The 20,183-nt window shown below is 35.5% G+C and overlaps 2 protein-coding genes across 2 annotated transcripts in view; one reads left to right on the top strand and one right to left on the bottom strand.

Moving 5' to 3' along the window:
* The window catches only part of LOC143391245 (N-acetylated-alpha-linked acidic dipeptidase 2-like), a 152,946-nt gene that overhangs the window by 84,737 nt on the left and 48,026 nt on the right, over positions 1–20,183 (top strand). The gene's annotated exons all lie outside the window — the stretch shown is intronic.
* Positions 1,594–7,079, bottom strand: LOC143392098 (tripartite motif-containing protein 64C-like). The gene is made up of 6 exons (XM_076844940.2): positions 6,651–7,079; positions 5,782–5,877; positions 4,859–5,089; positions 4,119–4,141; positions 3,133–3,230; positions 1,594–2,072 (listed from the first exon to the last, which is right to left on the bottom strand). The coding sequence occupies exons 1-6, from the start codon at positions 7,077–7,079 to the stop codon at positions 1,594–1,596; spliced, it is 1,356 nt and encodes a 451-aa protein (XP_076701055.2).

A 20,183-nucleotide genomic window follows, 5' to 3' on the forward strand; every position in this document is an offset into this window, starting at 1 on the left:
CCATTGATTTATAATTTCATTACATTATGATCTAATAGAAGGCAAGGTAGTATCTCCACTTTTTTACATTTGCTAAGAGTTGCTTTGTAGCATAATATATGGTCTATTTTAGAGAAGGACCCGTGTTCTACTGAGAAGAAAGTTTCTCACTTGTTGAACGATGAAATATTCTATATATGTCAGTTAAGTTTAAGTTATTGATTATTACATTATTGAATTCTATAGTTTCTTTGTTCAGCTTTTATCTGGAAGATCTATCTAGTGATGAAAGAGGTGTGTTAAAGTCACCCCAAATTATTGTTGTGGTCTATTTGACTCTTGAACTTGAGAAGATTTTATTTGATGAACATAGATGCTCCATTGTTTGCGGCACATATATTTATAATTGTCAAGTTTTATTAGTGTACGGTTCCCTTGAGAAGTATGTAGTGTCCTTCTTTATTCCTTTTGATTAACCTTAGCGTGAAGTCTACTTTATTTCACATGACAGTGGAAACCCCTGCTTACTTCTGCAGTTCATGTGAGTGATATGCTTTTTCCCAACCTTTCACCTTCAGTTTGAGAATGACTTTTCCTGTGAGATGACTCTCTTGGAGATAGCATATTGTTGAGTCTTTATTTTAATGCAATCTGCTGGCCTATGTCTTTTTAAATTTTTCAAAAAAAATTTTTATATTTATTTATTTTTTATTTTATTTATTTATTTATTTTTATTTTTTTTATTGGTTACTGAAAACATTACAATGATGTTGACATATAGTCTATGTCTTTTTATTGGTGAGTTTAGGCCATTAAGCATTCAGTTATTATTGAGACATGATTTGTATTTCTAGCTATTTTTATTTATTTTTGGTATTTAATAGACTTGGTTTCTTTTCTGACTAGATTTTCCTTTAGTGTGATACCACCCTCTGCTGATTTTCTCCATTGTTTTTCATTTGCTCTTTGTAGAATATTTTGTTCTGGATGTTCTCTATTGTATTCTTTCTAATTGTAAATTCTTTTAACTTTTCCTTATCATGGAAGGGTTTTATTTCATCATCAAATCTAAAGCTTAGTTTTGCTGGTGTGGGAAGTCTGGGCTAAGCGTGGGCTCCCATGGTAGATGGGGTTTTGAATTATTTGAAGCAATTGAAAACTAACCTCAAATCACATTGTGGTGGTTTTACAACACTTTATTACAATAAAATTTAATAAACAAATTCATAAGTTCAATGTGGTTATCACAATTTATGACCATAAAATGATTATACTTCCTTAAGTTAAAACAAGCCCACAGATATCTTGTGTAGAATGGTAACATGACATGAGGTAGTCCCAAGAACACAGTTTCTTCAGATATGGACATTCACCAAATAATTCTTATTTTCTTTTAAAATTTTCATTTTCTTTCTTTTTTCAGTATTATGGAATGAACCCAGAGCCTCACACCTACTAGACAAGGGCTGTACTACAGGGCTACACACACTAATCCCCCCTTTTAACTCTCTTTAAATAACCAGTCTGCCCTCAAAACTTGTGTCCCTCCTGTCTCAACTTCCTGTGTAGCTGGTATTATAGACATGTGACACCATGCCCAGGAAAACCTAAATTTTAGGGAGAATCAAGGAAAAGAAAAGGATTCAGAGGTGAGGTCAAGAAGGGAAGAGATAAACTGCATATGAGGGAACATCGGTAAACATCATAGAAGTTAATAATTTCATTTTCATAATCTAGAAATACCCCAACCTGACCCTCAGGTCTTTGTACATACTGAGTTAAGGATGGGGAGTTGGTGGAGAGCCTACAGGCTTTGTTCTTCTTTAAGGAAAATAGGAGAAATGCTTTCTCAGAATCAAAAGTGTCACTTGTCATAAAATCTTTACAGACGCCCAGAATCCAGTTGGAGGTGTTCCCCACATCCACCTCCCAGTAGTGTCTACCAGAGGTAAATCCCTCAGCACTCCATATAACATAACTCTCAACTGTCTGGGGATCTTTAGTTCCACCATCATCTCCAAATATCTTATTTCTATCTTCATGAGAAAGGCTCATATAGCAATTGGCCCATCCTTGGATAGTTCCATTATTCACTGCACAAAAACAAAACAAAACAAAACAAAAATCATATCAGTAAAGAGTATTTGCATGTCTTGGGCAAAAACTGTCTACCTAATCAATCTCTTTATTTGCCCCTCTTCTAAGAAACAGTAGGGACCAGAGAGAGTTCAAACTCATGGATGGAGAAAGTTTCCTATGCCCTGTTTAGCACTGAGAAATCTTTAAATTATAATGCCAAATAAAAGAAAACCGAAGGTACTCCTTGTTGAGTGAAGGGGTAATTTAATGTCAGCTTTTGGATGGTTTGTTTCAGGTCACAAAAGAAAAAAAGGCTTTTTTCTTTTCTTTTCTTAATAGAAATCTCTTCTTGAATTGTTTTTGATACCATTAATAAAGAGACACTATTTTGCTATGATTGTGACTGTTTCATTATCAAACACCAAATAATTTGACAGAAAGCAACATCTGCACACTTGACAGAAAAGAACCTTGGACTTACATGATCTGTTGAGACCATGAATCCAATCTAACATGGGTTTCAGCCTTCTGATATCTAGACCTCCTCTCTAGTGATGCACAAACATGGCTGGGTCATGTTTACAGATCACTTACCTTTCAGTTCTTTTGAAATCCATCTGATGGTATTAAATTGTTCTATTTATGAGAAATTTAGTCTTTTTTTGTTCAATAAAACTTGTATTTTATAAATAATAATTATTATTTGCTTATTGCATATCATAAATGTACTTGGAATATAGAATAGATTAAAAGCAACCAATATCACATTTAAATCTTCAAAATTAGAATAAACTGAAAAAACACCAAATATTAATGGCTGTTCTGAGAGGTAAACATTGTATTGCTTAATAATTCTGCAAACACCAATAATATTCCTTTTCTTGTACTGTCTGTATTAGAACTAGAATATGTATCTGAGCTATAAGTTAACAAGTGTGGTCTTGGTCATTGTATTGTGACTAGACAAGGAAAAAAGATATAAACTTTTCACATCAGAATATTAAAAATGGGAAGCCTTTTATTTGAGGAACCTACTAAAAAATTTAAACCTGAGTGCCAAAGGCTCACACTGACCTCGGAACTTGTTCAGCATATCCAAGATTCCAGTGATGTGTAATGAAGAGAGCTCTGGGTTCACTGGCGTGGGCTTCTCCATCTCCAGCAACTCGATTCTGGAAAGAATGATACCAGTTACACTTTCAAAACAAAGGTCAAACAAAAAATCATTACAAAGATACCACTTTTAATCCAAGATGTTGTTAAAATTACCCATGTTGGTGAAGTAGGTATACATTTTATTCAACTCTCTCGGGTTTGTATGATACTTTTTTCTAAATTTAATATACTAAAATTCAGTCTCCTTATTCATCTCAAACATTATCCAACTTAAAGAACACTGAGTTTCATTCCTGAATCAACCTTGGAATATGCAAAGATCTTGGATATCTTGGAGAAAGCAGAATTTTCAACTTTTCGGACTTTATTCCACAGAGGTCAACAATGGTATAGTCATTGGTTTCTAAAGAGGAAGGTTCCTTGAAGCAGTGACTTTGATCATCTCTGCCCATGGAGGGTATCTAGTACAGCCTGGTAGCACTGATCTTGAGGGTTCTGAGGCAGCCCTTCCCCTCTGAACATGTGCTGTGTGCCGTGATGACATGGGATCTGGTCATTGTTACTGATGGTAATGAAGCCCCCACCCTTTCCCATCCTAGGGAGTAGTACTCTTTCCTATCCTGTTTACCTTCTACCTCATTAGAATTGAATCCTTTTCTGGGATTCAATATTTATGAAAATATCCTTAGTAAGGTTTATTGGGACTGGGCGGGAGAGGATAGAAGGAATGGGTGAAACAAAGCCCAGAACACCAAATCATTCTTAGTATGGTTGACTTAAGCCATGTAAGGACATTTTTGAAACCAAGGTACATATTACCTCAGAGCCTCTTTTCAAAAATAATATCCACAGATAAAGATGTCAATATCTAAAAACATAAAATTTCTCTTCTTCAAGAAAAAAAAAACTTTCTCATAAACCAGAGATTATTACATAAAACTCACCTTTCAAAAATGTCCCCTAAGTCCTAAAAGGAAAAAAAAGAGATAGTATTAATAATGTGTCCATCTGTATCCTCTTGGTACTTTGGTCCTTTAGTGTGTGTGTGTGTGTGTGTGTGTGTGTGTGTGTGTGTGTGTGTAACATTTTTTTTCTCATTTTCCTCTGAAAAGTCACCTGAGTTTATGGTAATACCAAAGCCCACATTAAACATGGAAGACAGACTTGGTGAAGGATGGAGCTTAGAAAGGGTCTGTGCAGTGATACAACAGGACCTGTGTCACTCATCTCCCAGTCTTAGTTCCAGGAGAGATCTGACCCCGTCTGACAGTTACAGTTAACAGTGAGCTATTTGAAAAAATAGTGCACTGAAATTGATCAACAACTTCTGTACATGCCTATTAGAGGGGAAAAGCCTCATCTGCTTTTGTGCAGAACAGAGAGTGATGATGGAGTTGGGAAACATAAACTGAATATTTCCTCAACAAAATTAACTTTCCTCTGATTACCAAGGTTTTGGATAATTTCTCTGTGTGTATAGTCATCTTAGTGACACGATATTTTGTCTCATTTACCTTCTGCAAGACTTACAATCTATCAAGATTACCAGAATATAGGGAAACAAGTGATTGGACAATGATGGGTGTAAAGGAGCTCCTGTCACTCAGCTGAGCACAGTGGGCTCTGCAGGCAACATTGCCCAGACAAGAATTCCTCTCTTTCAGGATGGACCCTCCCTGGTCACCTGGAGCAACTCCATGTCAGGCTTATGGCACATGTCAGTCAGCTCCCTGTACATTTCCTTCAGCCTTTCCCTCTGTTGGGCCATTCTGATTTCACTGTCTGTGAGTTGTTGAAAAATCTCCTGTGCTTCTCTTTCTAGTGTCTTCAGTTGAAATCGCTCCTCCTCCAGAAGAAACTTATGCATCATCTGATATTGAACTTGGATCATATTCTTCCTTAAGACTACATAGTCCTGTAGAGATATTCGTTTAAAAAGATTACATTCAAAAACTTTTTTAAAGCTTCAAATATTATTATCTTAACATCAAGCAAATATTTCAAATACTTTTTGTCTCATGCTCACACAGTGTTTTAAATATTTAGTAATACTGTCTACCATTTTTTCTCTGTTTCTTGCCTATCTCCTATTTAAAAAAATGTCTGAGGGGTCCCAGGCTATCTCCCTATGATGTCTTTTCAGAGTTCTTAATGCATTGTTTCCTCTTTTATCTGAATCTTCCTTCTTTTCATTTGTTCCTTTGTCTGATTCTTCTAAATATTTCTCAATATATATATACACTGTATGAAACATTATAAAAAGAACCTCCACATTGCCCATAGTTAAAAATATATATCTCTCCTCTCCTTCCAACTAACTAATGCAATACTGTCTTATCCTCAGTGTCTGGGAAGATTTATCCAAACCTCCAAAGTTGGACAAAGAATACCAGTCATTCCTCATTCACCCCCATATACTTGTATTCTTCACATTAGCTTGTGTTGGCCAGTGTATTCATACTATTACCAGAAATCATTGCTTTTTTTTTTTAAGATGAAAACACTATCCTTCAATATCAACTCAAATTTATCTGACAGCAACATTTTAATTAGCATAATGAATTAGCAACATTTTAATTAGAATAATGAAAACATTTTCAAACTTACCACAAAGGACTGACATTTGTTAATTTCTTCATTTATATTATCTTGCATATCCTGAGTCATTTGCCATAAATGATCCATTTTCTTTAGCAGTTTTTCCTGCAACACAAACATAGGCTTGAGTAATAGGGAAGATGGTTTTGTAGGTTTCATATTCTGTGTAATGGAATAAAATAGTGCCTGGTAATACAGTAATATTTAGTTTAAAAGAGTCAGATTTTTACAAATTAGTCTAAATTGATTTTACTATTTTAGATATTTGAAGCAAAAGAAAAAAAATTTGAAAGAAATCCATAGATAATAGATAATACAACCAATTTCCTGAGAAAGCAGTTTTTACATAACCTCACTATGTAAGGGTCCATCCTTCAATAAAAGAAGCCCATGTTCCTAGTACTAGCCATCTGCTGTACTGCTGCCCCAATTCCACATATTTGGACATATATTTACTTCTTTATTTATTTTTCAGTACTGGAGATTGAAGCCAATGTTTCCCATAAAATAGGCAAGAATTTACCTGTGAGCTATATCTCAGACTCTAAAACAAATGAAAGAAGAACTGTGTCTTACTAGGTTGCCCAGTTTGGCCTCAAATTTGGGATCCTCCTGACTCAGTTTGCTGAATAGCTAGGATTATTGGCATAGCCACCATGCTCTGTCATTTAGACAATGTTTCTAGTGGAAATGTCCTTCAGGAGCAGGAAATGAGCATTATGATTATAGTGTCCAATTGATCAACATTTAAACAGCATGGTTACCTCTTATGATTTACACTGAAACATCACCACCTCTACCATCTGCATTCTCAACTGCCTGATTATCATGGTTCTTAATTTCTCTCTTTGATCTGAACCCTACAGGTTCTAAGTTACTTCAGGCCCATCACTCACCCTGTACTCTTCTGCTGCACATGCCACTGGGCTGTAGCTGTGAACTGCATGTTCCGGTGACTCAGAGCAGGGTGAACAGAGCAGGCTCTTGTCCACCTCACAGAAGAGCCACTTTTTCTCCCCATGTGTCCTGCAGAGCTGCTCCCCAGACCTGCTGTCAGAGGGAGGTGTGGCCTGTCTGGCAAGAGAAGCCAGCTTCTTGAGCATGATGTTGGTCCTGAAGTCTGACTTCTCTACTATTTCTTTGCACTCAGGGCAGCACATTGGCATTTGGGCTTCTTCCCAGCAGAGAAAGAGGCAGGGTCGGCGAGAGGTATGTCCACAGTCTATGGTGACAGGTTCTAAGAAGTAATTCATGCAAATGGAGCATGTGAGTTCACTCTGGAAGTTTTGCAAGACATAGGAATCCATGTTTCTGAATCCAAAAATATAAAAGATGGAGTAAAAGGAAAGAGGGAGAGGGGAGAGTGTTATTCTTGTGTCTTGATGATGGTATAAAAACAATAAAAAGGCTTTGGTCAGTACTGATGGTTCACCTGCCTAATCTTTTATTAACTTTTTGTAAGACAAACCTGGATATGTAGGCTGAGTTTCCTCTATGACCCAAATGACAAAATGAGATGAAAATGATCTTATTTTTCAAAAAGCAACTTTCTTATTCATTTGGGCAAGTGTAATATTGGGACAAAGAAGTTTTAGGATGATTCTAGACTTACTTACATTAGCTGATTTTTCCAGATCAGATCAGATCATTTTCCAGATGCCCACCTAAGATCTCTCTCTCTCTCTCTCTCTCACTCTCTCTCTGTTTTTTTTTTTGTCTCTCTGACTCAATGATGGTAACAAACATAGAGACAGTTAATCTTTTTGCCAAATGTCTATGATTTCTGCCTCTCTATCCATAGATGGACTTTTCTAAAAGACAATTAAAATTAAGCACAATTCACTTGAAGATGGTTTGACTTTATCACTGTTGGGTTCAACTTCCATCTTCTGAAACTACAAACAGTTGAATTTATGCTTCTAACTTTAATTGAATAATATATTTAAAAAAATAAAATGAAGTGGGGTTTATCAATGCATGCCTCTTTTCCCAGCTATTTGGAGGCTGAGGGAAGATGATTGAAAATGTGAGGGCAACCTCAGGAGTTTATTGAGATCCTGTCTTAGAATAAAAAAAAAATGAAAAAGGGGTTGAGGATGTAACTCAGTTGTAGAGCCATCCTGTGTTCAATCCTTATTACTAATGAAGAAATAAATTAAGTTTAAATTGAAAATTAGAATGTAATACTGGGGATGTAATCAGTAGTAGAGCACTTGCCCAGGACTTGTAAGATCCAGAGTTTTAGCCCCAGGACTGATGTGGAAATAAAAAAATAAAAAAATAATTTTTTATTACTTCTTATTAAAGAAAATGATATTTACCAGAATCCGTTCTTACCATCAGAGTGACTTTATATATTGAGATGATGAGTATGTAGTTGCTACAGTAGTTATCAGCAACAATTAAACCATTGTTATTTATAACAAAATCAGCTAGAGATTCCAGTGCAGTGGCACATGCCTACTATCCCAACTCCTGGGAAGTCTGAGGCAAAAGGAAACTAAGTTCAAGGCCAGCCTGGGTACCTTATTGAGACCACATCAAAACAGGCTGTAAACAGGGGAACATTAGCCCTGGGTTTAATCCCCAGTATAAAAAAGTAGTGTGTGTGTGTGTGTGTGTGTGTGTGTGTGAGAGAGAGAGAGAGAGAGAGAGAGAGAGAGAGAGAGAGCGCATAAATTAACAATGGTGCTTTCCTCTCCAGAGAGTACCCTTCAGTTTGGAGATACAGTTTAGAGATCATTGATCATGATGAAGCATGATCAATTTCTCTAATTTCTACTATTTTTCTCTAGTGATCAAATTTCTCACTTGGAAACTTCTACAAGTCTGTTTCATCTAGTGGACTACTTTTCAAATCTAGTTTGGAAATTGGAGATTTTAAAGAAATAGCAAATAGGACTTTCACATCAAGGGTTTTACAATCAAATCTATATCTTAAAATTCTAAGCCAATCATGGTGGCACATGCCTTTATCCCAGTGGCTCTGGAGCCTGAGGCCAGAGCATGGAGAGATCAAAGCCTACCTCAGCAAAGGAGGCACTAAGCAATTCAATAGAACCGTATCTCTAAATAAAATACAAAATATGGCTGGTGATATGGCTCAATGGATGAGTGCCTCTGAATTCAATATCTGGTACCCACTAAGAAAGAAAATCTAAATTGATGTGCATAAAACCTATTAAATGCATAAAATATACTGAATATTTTAAGCAATTTATGGATTCTAAAATTTATAAAACTGCAGAAATATTTTATTTCATACCTGCAAAATCAAATAAAACACAAGGGAATAGAATAAAAATTACTCAGATCACCTAGCAGAAACCAATATTTTACAAATAGTCTAATTATATATGTATATACATGTATGTATACACACTCACATATACACAGTATATATAAAACAAAGTAGGATTTTTACTTGGACAAAACCCAATTTAGTTGAAAAGTAAATTCAAATAATTCTTAGGAAAGAAAGTAAACTTAAAAGCCTTTCTTCTAAATTTCCACTCACCAGAGTCTGCTCTAAGAAAACTCACGTCTGGAAGTAAGTAAAATTTGTCTGTATCACTGGGTCAGTAACACTCAGGCCTCCAAAGCTCAGTAGCTGAGAATTCAGTCTGCTCCTTAGAGGTGCCTTAGAGGAAAAAGCATTCTCCAGAGAAACGCCCTCCTTAAATACCTGGAACTCACCTAAAACCACACCCACTATAGGTTACCTCTTTTAAAAGTGGTGAATCATAGTATGAGATCACAGTGATTAGATTCATAAAATAGAGTAAACAACTTTGATGAGATTTTGGGTCAGACATGAGAAAGTTTCCATGACTTGGGTTTGCAAAGAGACATTTTAAATGAAAAATTATTTTATTAAATAATGCTTAGTTTTAAAACAACAACGTCTCATTAAAAAAATGATTTCTTCCTCTACTGATGTTTAAAGTTTGAAAGTTTGAATTCCTCTACTGATATTTAAAGTTTGAAATCTCTGATTTATTTTTATTTCTTGCTTTTTGGTTACTCTTCCTTCTTCTCTCTCTCTCTCTCTCTCTCTCTCTCTCTCTCTCTCTCTTTTATTTTGGTGCTCTTTTCCACTGAACCAACAGTGGAAAAAACAGTTTGGCCTGGTGGTACATGCATTTGACCTCAGCTATGGAAATGTAGTTCAGTGGTAAAGCATCATCAAAAGTATTAAGGAAATAAGCCTCCTCAAACCTGCACTAAATTTTGGGTGAATTTTTTCTAGTCAATTAAAAAAAATATTTAGTTAACCAAAAGCAGACCTGTGGCCGAATTAAGTTTAGGACTTTCTTTTGTTATAAATTGAGATGGAGCTTGGCAGTGAGATAGATGTAAATTGTGAAGCTCATTCAGTTTGTGTTTCTTTGGCATCTACCAAAGATCTGTTTTTTATAAAACCAAAGTGTCATAGGTAATTTCATAAAGAGAAAAATCTGCCCTAAATCTGATGGATTGATTTTTTAAAAGTTGCAGATAAGAAAACAATAAGATACACACACACACACACACACACACACACACACACACACAGCTATATTGTACTAAGAAAGATGAAGTAATAGAAATCAGCATGTTAGAAGAATAAAGAATGACTCTACTTCCAATAAAGCATCAGAACTATTCTTCAGTATTTTTCCTGTTCTCAATTATTTTTCTTGTTCTCAAGAAAATTATTTTTGTTTGTTTGTTTAGGATATTGGAAACAGGTCCCAGTGTTGCTTTGCCACTAGGCTACATCCCCAGCCTGTTAAAGTTATTCATTTTGAGACCAGGTTCTTGTAGATTGCTTAGAATCTCACAAAATTGCTGAGTCTGGCTTCAAACTTGCAATCCTCTGACTCAGTCTATTGAGTTGATGGAATTAAAGGTGTGCCGCACCAAGCCAATTTATAGCCCTAGATCTTTAGTAACACCCTGGTTTCAGGTTTTTAGAGATGGGAAATATTAATGAGAAGCTTAATGAAGTGCTTCTATACTTGAATTTCTGAATTAACCCCAAGACATAGTTACATGACTTGGTAGTCTTGAGCTCTTTATTCTCTCCAAGCTTAATTGTTTGGATTTTCTTTTGCTTTTTTTCAAGCTTAATTTCTTTTTTGAAAAATTAATTTCTCCAAAAGTTTAGCACTTCAGAAAAGTGTTATGAATATTAAAAGAGCCAGGATTAATGCATTACCTGGGGCACAGTTAGCACTCTAGAAAATTTTAGCTGTCATTAAGACAGAAAAAAAAATCCTAAAGACTTTATAAAAATGCTCACCATCTCTAGCAGTCAGAGAAATGCTAACTAAAACCACCCTAAGATACCATCTCACTCCAGTAAGAATGGCAACCATTTTGAAGTCAAACAACAAGTGCTGGCGAGGATGTGGGAAAAAGGGTACACTTGCAGATTTCTGGTGGGAATGCAAATTAGTGTGGCAATTTGGAAAGCAGTATGGAGATTCCTTGGAAAGCTGGGAATGGAACCACCCTTTGACCCAGCTATTCCCCTTCTTGGACTATTCCCCAAAGACCTTAAAAGAGTATATTATAGGGATACAGCTACATTGATGTTCATAGCAGCACAATTCACAATAGCTAGACTGTGGAACCAACCTAAATGGCCTTCAATGGATGAATGGATAAAAAATGTGGCATTTATACACAATGGAATATTACTCAGCACTAAAAAATGACAAAATCATGGCATTTGCAGGGAAATGGATGGCATTAGAGCAGATTATGCTAAGTGAAGCTAGCCAATCCCTAAAAATCAAATGCCAAATGTCTTCTTTTCTATAAGGAGCACAACTAAGAACAGAGCAGGGAGGAAGAGCATGAGAAGAAGATTACAATTAAACAGGGAAGAGAGATGGGAGGGAAAGAGAGAGAGAAGGGAAATTGCATGGAAATGGAAGGAGACACTCATTGTTATACAAAATTACATAGAAGAGGAAGTGAGGGGAAAGGGAAAAAAACAAGGGAGACAAATGAATTACAGTAGATGGGGTAGAGAGAGAAGATGGGAGGGGAGAGGAGGGGAGGGAAGGGGGATAGCAGAGGATAGGAAGGACAGCAGAATACAACATACACTAGTATGGCAGTATGTAAAAGGTGGATGTGTAACAGATGTGATTCTGCAATCTGTATATGGGGTAAAAATGGGAGATCATAATCCACTTGAATCAAATGTATGAAATATGATATGTCAAGAGCTTTGTAATGTTTTGAACAACTAATAAAAAACAAAGAAACAAACAAAAAGACAGCAAAAAATCCTAAAAGACTTTAATATCACTTATTTACAGATACAAAATTTGTTATAAAATGTATACTCAGTTTATAACAAAGAACTAGAGCAGCATTTCTTATTTGATTATGGCAACAAAGACCCTGGAAATGATCCTGTGAGGTATTTATGAAATGAAATCATCCTTTTATGATTATGAATCTGAATCTCTCCATACTGAGCACCTGTGGGGCAGTAAGCCTCTGTTGTCAGTGCGGATGGGCTGCTCACTCACACACTCTCCAGAGGGGGAAATGAGAATCAAATAACCCAAGGGCAAAGAATTGTAATCTACTTTAACAAAGAAGGTAGAGTGCTCTGACTCTGAGTGAGGCACTTTTCTCAGGATTGGCAGTTTGTCTTGGTGGACAATCAATAGACTTGAATGGCAGTTACTTAGAAAGCTGATTTCAAAATACTGAATCAATGCTTAACCTAGACCCACTTAACCTAGACTCTTCTTTGTCAACACCTGTGGATGACTGAGCACTAAGCACATAGTCTTTGATTTAAGCTACAATAAAAACATTGGCTACTGGGTGTCTGGGCAGCTGTGCAGTAAATCCCTCTGTTTTTCCATCACTGATTTTTGGCTTGTTATGATATTAACTGGATTCAATTGTCAGGACCAAAAACAAAGAAGCAAGTACATACATAAATGCTGTATTAGTTCAAAGAAGTGGTGCATTTCCTCAAATTTCATGATTAAATTAATATCTACTGGAATATCTAATGTGGGCTGCTTTCACTGTCATTGAGGATTTTTGTTGGTTAGTATATATGGAGAATTTAGCCATTGTCCAAGATGGTGAGTATATTTAATAATAATATATTCTGTGTTTGGAAAATAGTATGGCAGCGGATGTCAAGTTTATTTATTTATTTATTTATTTAGTTAGTTAGTTATTTAGTTATTTATACATACATATATACATACATACATGCATACAGCCATACATACCAGGGATAGAACCCAGTGGGACTGAACCACTGATCCAAATCCCCACTTTTTTTAAAAAAAATTTAAAACAAGGAATGTATTACTAAGCATTCTTTAGGGCCTCACTGTGTTACTGAGGCTGACTTGAACTTGTGAATCTCTGGCCTCAGCGTCTTGAGAAGCTGTGATAATAGGCCTACACCACCATGCCTGGAAGATGTTAAGTATTCTTATTATAAAATAGCTATGTGATGAATAGGTTATGCATAGATTAATTAGATAGGTTTTGTGATTTCACAATGTGTCTGTACTTCAAAGTATCATGTTTACATGAGTGTATATGATTTTATTGGTCAAATAAAAATATAATGTTAAATTTAAAAGTTTTCTGAAATAAATTATGTAACAATGTGTTGCATTTGATTTTGAGATCTTGCATTTAAACAGTTGCTTTAATTCCACTCTGGCTCAGCGAGCCTATCCGAGCCCGCGCACTGTAAGCTTCAGGTGGGAGAACCCAGGAGAGCTCACTGCAGGAGATCAGCGCTGCTGGACTGCTCTTCTTGGTTAGAGCTGCAGAAGGAAATTTATTGAGGACAAGCCCTAAATTAGTACCCAGTTCTGTGTGAAAATATGTAAATTATTGTTTATTGTTGGCTTCTGCCATCCACCCACCCGCATCTTCTGAACAATCTTGATTTCAGGGTCTCTGAATCTAAGATTTATCAGAAACAAACAAACAAACAAACATCAGGGTTTGAGGAGAACATTTCCAGGTAACAAGTCAATTTTTTCCTCATTTGTATGGTGGCAGTAAATTCTAGTGAGGAATGTACCCAGTTGGTGTTAGTTGGAAGTGTGCCAGGTGGTTTTAGTTGGAAGACTAAAAGATCAGTGAAGAGTTCAAAGGAAAGTGAAATAAACCTGAACCTTTCTTCTCTCTCTGATATCAGATCCATCTTGGAAGGAACTTGGGTACATTTTCTCAGGAAATGTGGTCCTTATTTCTCTAGGCAGAATTAAAAGTCAGCTTTCCAAGTTTTGAAAACTCTAAGTGAACCATCATTGCTTTCTTCCAAACAAAGCAAACACTTATTTAGATTTTACTTTGCAATTACACAAGAACGAGAAACTAATTCATCAGAATTATAAAAAAAAAAAAAACACACTGAAAAACAGAATAATAAAATTAAATCCTTTTACTCTCAAAATCCCTACAGCAACTTTACAAATACTTTGGGAAAATACATAGTAGGTTCTTTTTTCTTTCCTCCTCCTCCCCCCCTCCTCCTTCTTCTTCTTTTTTTTCCCTAACTCAGGGGTGTTTTCCCACTGAACTACATCCCAGCCCTTTATTATTTTAAAACTCAATTATTTATTTTATTTTATTTTATTTTATTGCGGGTGGGTGGATGGCAGAAGCCAACAATGGACAATAATTTGCATATTTTCACACAGAACTGGGTCCTAATTTAGGGCTGCTCCTTAATAAATTTCCTTCTGCAGCTCTAACCAAGAAGAGCAGTCCAGCAGCGCTGATCTCCTGCAGTGAGCTCTCCTGGGTTCTCCCACCTGAAGCTTACAGTGCGCGGGCTCGGATAGGCTCGCTGAGCCACAGTGGCATCATAGAAGGTGTTTGGATGCAGGACATCCAATCCTGGGTCCAGCTAAAGGGTGCGAGTTCTGCCTGCGCTCTGCATGCACTTTGACTCCGGAACTCATCCTTCACACTGTCCTCCCTGATCTGCTCTGTTCTGTGTTTGAAAATTTCGAGTCCTTTCATGCATCAGATGGAACATCTTTTCATGTGTTGGAAATTTTTGATATCCTTTGCCCATTTTAATTAAGTCGTTGCTTTGAATGAACTCTTTAAATATTGAAGGATCTCAGTCTCTAAATAGGTTGTATTGTCTTCTAAGTTGTGCATATATCAACAAGTCATTTCTATATACATGAAACAATGGGCTTAGGGAATGTATTCAAAATTCCATATTCTGTAGGGAAATGTATTCAAAATTCAGACTTGCAGGGACCTCCATGCTTCTGAATATTCTGGCTGTGTCTAACTTTATATCCTTCATTTATTCCACTCTTGTGTCAGCTCACTCCACACTCAATGGTTCAGTTCAGTCATTTGAACTTACACTTTCTCCCACTTGATTATCCCTGCCCACCACACCCTAATCATGTTTCATCTCTGAAGTCAGATTTTTTTTCTTATAGTAATCAGGGTAAACTCTTCAGCATTTATGATCACAGTAACAGTATTTTTCTTCATAATACTTAACCTTATTGAAGGTAAGTGATTATTCCTTACCCTATGGATTCAATACCTTCCTCTAGAAATAGATATTTGCTCTTTCATGAGAGCAGTTAGTTTTCATAGAGTCGTCTGCCTTTTTCTTGGTCTGTCCTTAATGCCTAGAACATGTTGTTACTAAATAAGGAATAAAAGAATGCATTCCAATTTATCAGTCACTGAATAAAATACTTACTAACCAACAAAAGACTTCAATTATAGTGAAAGCAGCTGACATTAAACTCTCAATTTCCATTAGACATCAACATTTAATCATGTAATTTGATGGAGTGATACACTTCTTTGAACTAATCCAACATTTATATATGTATTTCTTTATTTACTTTTGGTTCTGACAATTCCCTTTCCCAGGAGTATAAACCACTGATCCATGTTCCCAGAACTATTTCTATTTTGTTTTGAGACAGGGTCTCCTAAATTACTTAGGGCCTGGCTAAATTGCTAAAGTTGGCCTGGACTGTACATTCCTCCTGCCTCAACTTCCACAGTAGGTGAATTATAGGCAGAGGCTGTCATGCTTAAACATTAATATTTTAAGAGCCATATAGGGTGGGTATCATAGTGTGTGCCTATAGTTCTAACTCAAATGAGCATAGGAATTAGAGGCTACCTGAGCAACACAGTGAGGCACTATAATTTTTTTTTTCTTTTAGAAAGCAAATGCAGGGCTGGGGATGTGGATCAAGTGGTAGTGAACTCACCTGACATGCCCATGGAGCTGGGTTTGATCCTCAGCACCACATATAAATCAAATAAAGATGCTGTGTCCACCAAAAACTAAAAAAAAAATAAATAAATATTACATAATTCTTTCTCTCTTTCTCTCTCTCTCTCTCTGTCTCTCTCTCTCAAAAAAAAAATCACATGCAGCACAGTGTTACATAATCTATTTCAGAAAACTTTTAACTTTAACATTATATTTTTATTTGACCAATAAAATCATATACATTTATGTAAACATGATACATTGAGGTACAGACACATTGTGAAATCACAAAACCTATCTAATTAATCTATGCATAACCTATTCATCACATAGCTATTTTATAATAAGAATACTTAACATCCTCCAGGCATGGTGGTGCAGGCCTATAATCACAGCTGCTCAAGAGGCTGAGGCCAGAGAGTCACAAATTCAAAGTCAGCCTCAGTAACACAGTGAGGCCCTAAAGAATGCTTAGTAAGATCTTCCTTGTTTTTAATTTTTTTTAAATTGGGGATTTGGATCAGTGCTTAAGTCCCACTGGGTTCTATTCTTGGTATGTATGTATGTATGATGTATAAATAAATAAATATTAAATAAATAAATAAATAAATAAATAAATAAAATACTTGACATCCAATGCCATACTATTTTCCAAACACACAATGGATTATTATTAAATATACTCACCATGTTGGAAAATGGCTAAATTCTCCATATATACTAACCAACAAAAATCTTCAATTATACTGAAAGCAGCCCACATTAAATGATCAATTTCTAGGAGATATTAATTTAATCATGATATTTGAGGGAATGCACCACTTCTTTGAAAATTAAGCTTGAAACAAAGCAAAAGAAAATCTAAACAGTTAAGCTTGGAGAGAATAAAGAGCTCAAGACTACCTAGTAACATAACTATGTCTTGGGATTAACACAGAAAATCAAGTATTGAAGAACTTAATTAAGCTTCTCATTAATATTTTCCATCTCTAAGAACTTGAAACCAGGATGTTTCTTAAGACTGAGGACTAGAGATTGGCTTGGGGCTACACACCTTTAATTCCATCAACTCAATAGGCTGAGACAGAGAATTGCAAGTTTGAAGCCAGACTCAGCAATTTTGTGAGATTGTAAGCAACCTATTAAGATCTTGCCTCAAAATAAATAACTTTAACAGGCTGGAGATATAACCCAGTGGCAAAGCACCACTGGGACTTGTTTCCAATACTCTAAACAAACAAAAAATAAACAATTGAGATCAAGAAAAATACTTGAGAACAAGAAAAACACTGAAGAATTATTCTGAAGCTTTATTGGAAGTAGAATCATTCATTATTCTTCTAACATGCTGATTTCTATTATTTCATCATTCTTAGTACAATATGGCTGTGTGTATGTGTGTGTGTGTGTGTGTGTGTGTGTGTGTGTGTGTGAGTGTGTGTTTGTGTGTGTATCCTATCATTTTCTTATCTGAAATTTTAAAAAATTCAATCCATCAGATTTAGGGCAGATCTTTCTCTTTATGCAATTACCTATGACACTTGGGTTTTATAAAAAACAGATCTTTGGTAGATACCAAAGAAACACAAAGTGGATGAGCTTCAATGTTTACATCTATCAAACTGCCAAGTTCCATCTCAGTTTATAACAAAAGAAAGTCCTCAACTTAACTCTGCCACAGGTCTGCTTTTGGTTAACTAAGCATTTCTTTAATTGAGTAGAAAAAATTTACCCCAAATTTAGTGTAGGTTTGAGAAGCCTTATTTCCTTAATACTTTTGATGATACACTACCACTTAACTACATTTCCATACCTGAGGACAAATGTGTGTACCACCATACCATATAATGGTTTTCACTGTGGGTTCAGTGATAAGGAGTACCAAAAGAGAGAGAGAGAGAGAGAGAGAGAGAGAGAGAGAGAGAGAGAGAGAGAGAGAACAAAAGAAAGAAGTAACAAAAAAGCAAGAAATCAAAATCAACCAGATATTTCAAACTTTAAACACCAGTAGAAAAATAAATCAATGTTTTTTTTAATTGAGATGTTATTGTTGTAAAACAAAGTATTATTTAATAAAATAATTGTTTCAGTTAAAATGTCTCTTTGCAAAACCTAAGTCATGTGAACTTTCTTGTGTCTGACCCTAAATCTCATCAAAGTTGTTTACTCTATTATATAAAGCCAATCACTGTGATCTCATTGTGGGATCCAGCACTTTTAGAAGAGGTAACCTATAGTGGGTGTGGTCTTAGGTGAGTCTCAGGTATTTAAGTAGGGCACATCTCTGGAGAATGGTTTTTTTCTCTAAGGTTCCTCTAGGGAGCAGACAAAATTTTCAGCTGCTGAGCTTTGGAGACCTGAGTGTTACTGACAAATTTTCCTCACTTCCAGACGTGAATTTTCTAAGAGTGGACTCTGGTGAGTTGGATACTTAGAAGAAAGGCTTTTCAGTTTACTTTCTTTCCTAAAAATTGTTTGAATTTACTTTTCAACTGAATTGGATTTGACCAAGTAAAAAAAAAACCTACTTTGTTTTTCCTGATATATATATATATATATATATAAAATATATATATATATATAAAATATATATATATATATAAAAACCTTTTTGAAATATTTGTTTCTGTAAAGTGATCTGAATAATTTTTGTTCTATTACCTTGTTTTTATTAGATTTTCCAGGTCTGAAATGAAATATTTTTGCAGTTTTATCAATTTAGAACCCATAAAATGCTTAAAATGTTCAACATATTTAATTCATGTAAAAGTATTATGCACATCTATTTAGATTTTTTTTTAGTGAGTACCAAGTATTACATTCAGAGGCACTCATCCATTGTGCCATGTCACCAGCCATATTTTGTATTTTTTTTAGAGACAGGGTCCTATTGAGTTGCTTTGTGCCTCGCTTTTGCTGAGGCAGGCTTTGAACACTCCATCCTCTGGTCTCAGGCTGCAGAGCCACTGGGATTAAAGGTGTGTGCCACCATGGTTGGCTTAGAATTTTAAGGTATAGATTTGATTGTAAAACCCTTGATGTGAAAGTCCTATTTGCTGTCCCTTTAAAACCTTCAGTTTCCAAACTAGATTAGAAAAGTATCCCAGTAGATGCAACAAACTTCTAGAGGTTTTTAAGTGTAAAGTTTGATCACTAGATAAAAAACTAGAAATTAAGATGAATTGATCATGCTTCATCAACACATCTCTAAACTAAAAGGTAGTCTCTGGAGAGGAAAGCTCCATGGTTACCATTGTAAATTAATTCTCTCTCTCTCTCTCTCTCTCTCTCTCTCTCTCTCTCTCTCTCTCACTGTCACCATTTTTTTTTTTTTTTTTTTTTTTTTGCTATTGGGGATTGAACTCAGGGCTAATATAATACTGTGTTAAACTCATTTTGAAATGGCCTCACTAAGGTGCCCAGGCTGGCCTTGGACTTAGTGTTCCTTTGCCTCAGTCTCCCCAATAGCCAGAATAGTTGGCATGTGCCACTGCACTGGGCTTTCCTGTTGATTTTATTTAAATAACAATGGATGAATTATTGCTGATTATTACTGTAGCAAGCACACCCTTCATCTTAAAATATGAAAGCACTCTGATGTTCAGAACTGATTCTGAGAAATATTATTTCCTTTAATGAAAAGTAATAGAAATTTTCTTTTTAATTTCTTATTTAGTCCTTGGGCTAAAACTCAGGACATTACAAATGCTGGGCAAGTGCTCTGCCACTGATTACATCCCCAGAATTTATATTCTAATTTTCAATATAAAACTTAATTTATTTCTTATTGATGATAAGGGTTGATCACAGGGTTGCTCTACAACTCACTTACATTTGCAACACTTTATTTTTTATTCTGAGACAGTATGTCAATAAATTGCTGAGGTTGGCCTCACACTTTTAATCCTCCTGCCTCAGCCTCCAAAACAGCTGGATAAGAGGTGCATTGATATACCCCACTTTCATTTTCTTGTTTGAAATATATTGTTTAATTATGGTTAGAAGCATAAATTCACCCGATTGTAGTTTCAGGAGTTGTAAGTTGAAGCCAACAGTGATTAAGTCAAGCAATCTTCAAATGAATTAAACTTAATTTTAATTGTCTTTAGAAAAGTACATCTATGGGTTGAGAGGTGGAAAGCGTAGACAT

This window comes from Callospermophilus lateralis, chromosome 2 (genome assembly GCF_048772815.1).
Source record: "Callospermophilus lateralis isolate mCalLat2 chromosome 2, mCalLat2.hap1, whole genome shotgun sequence".
Taxonomy (NCBI): Eukaryota; Metazoa; Chordata; class Mammalia; order Rodentia; family Sciuridae; genus Callospermophilus; species Callospermophilus lateralis.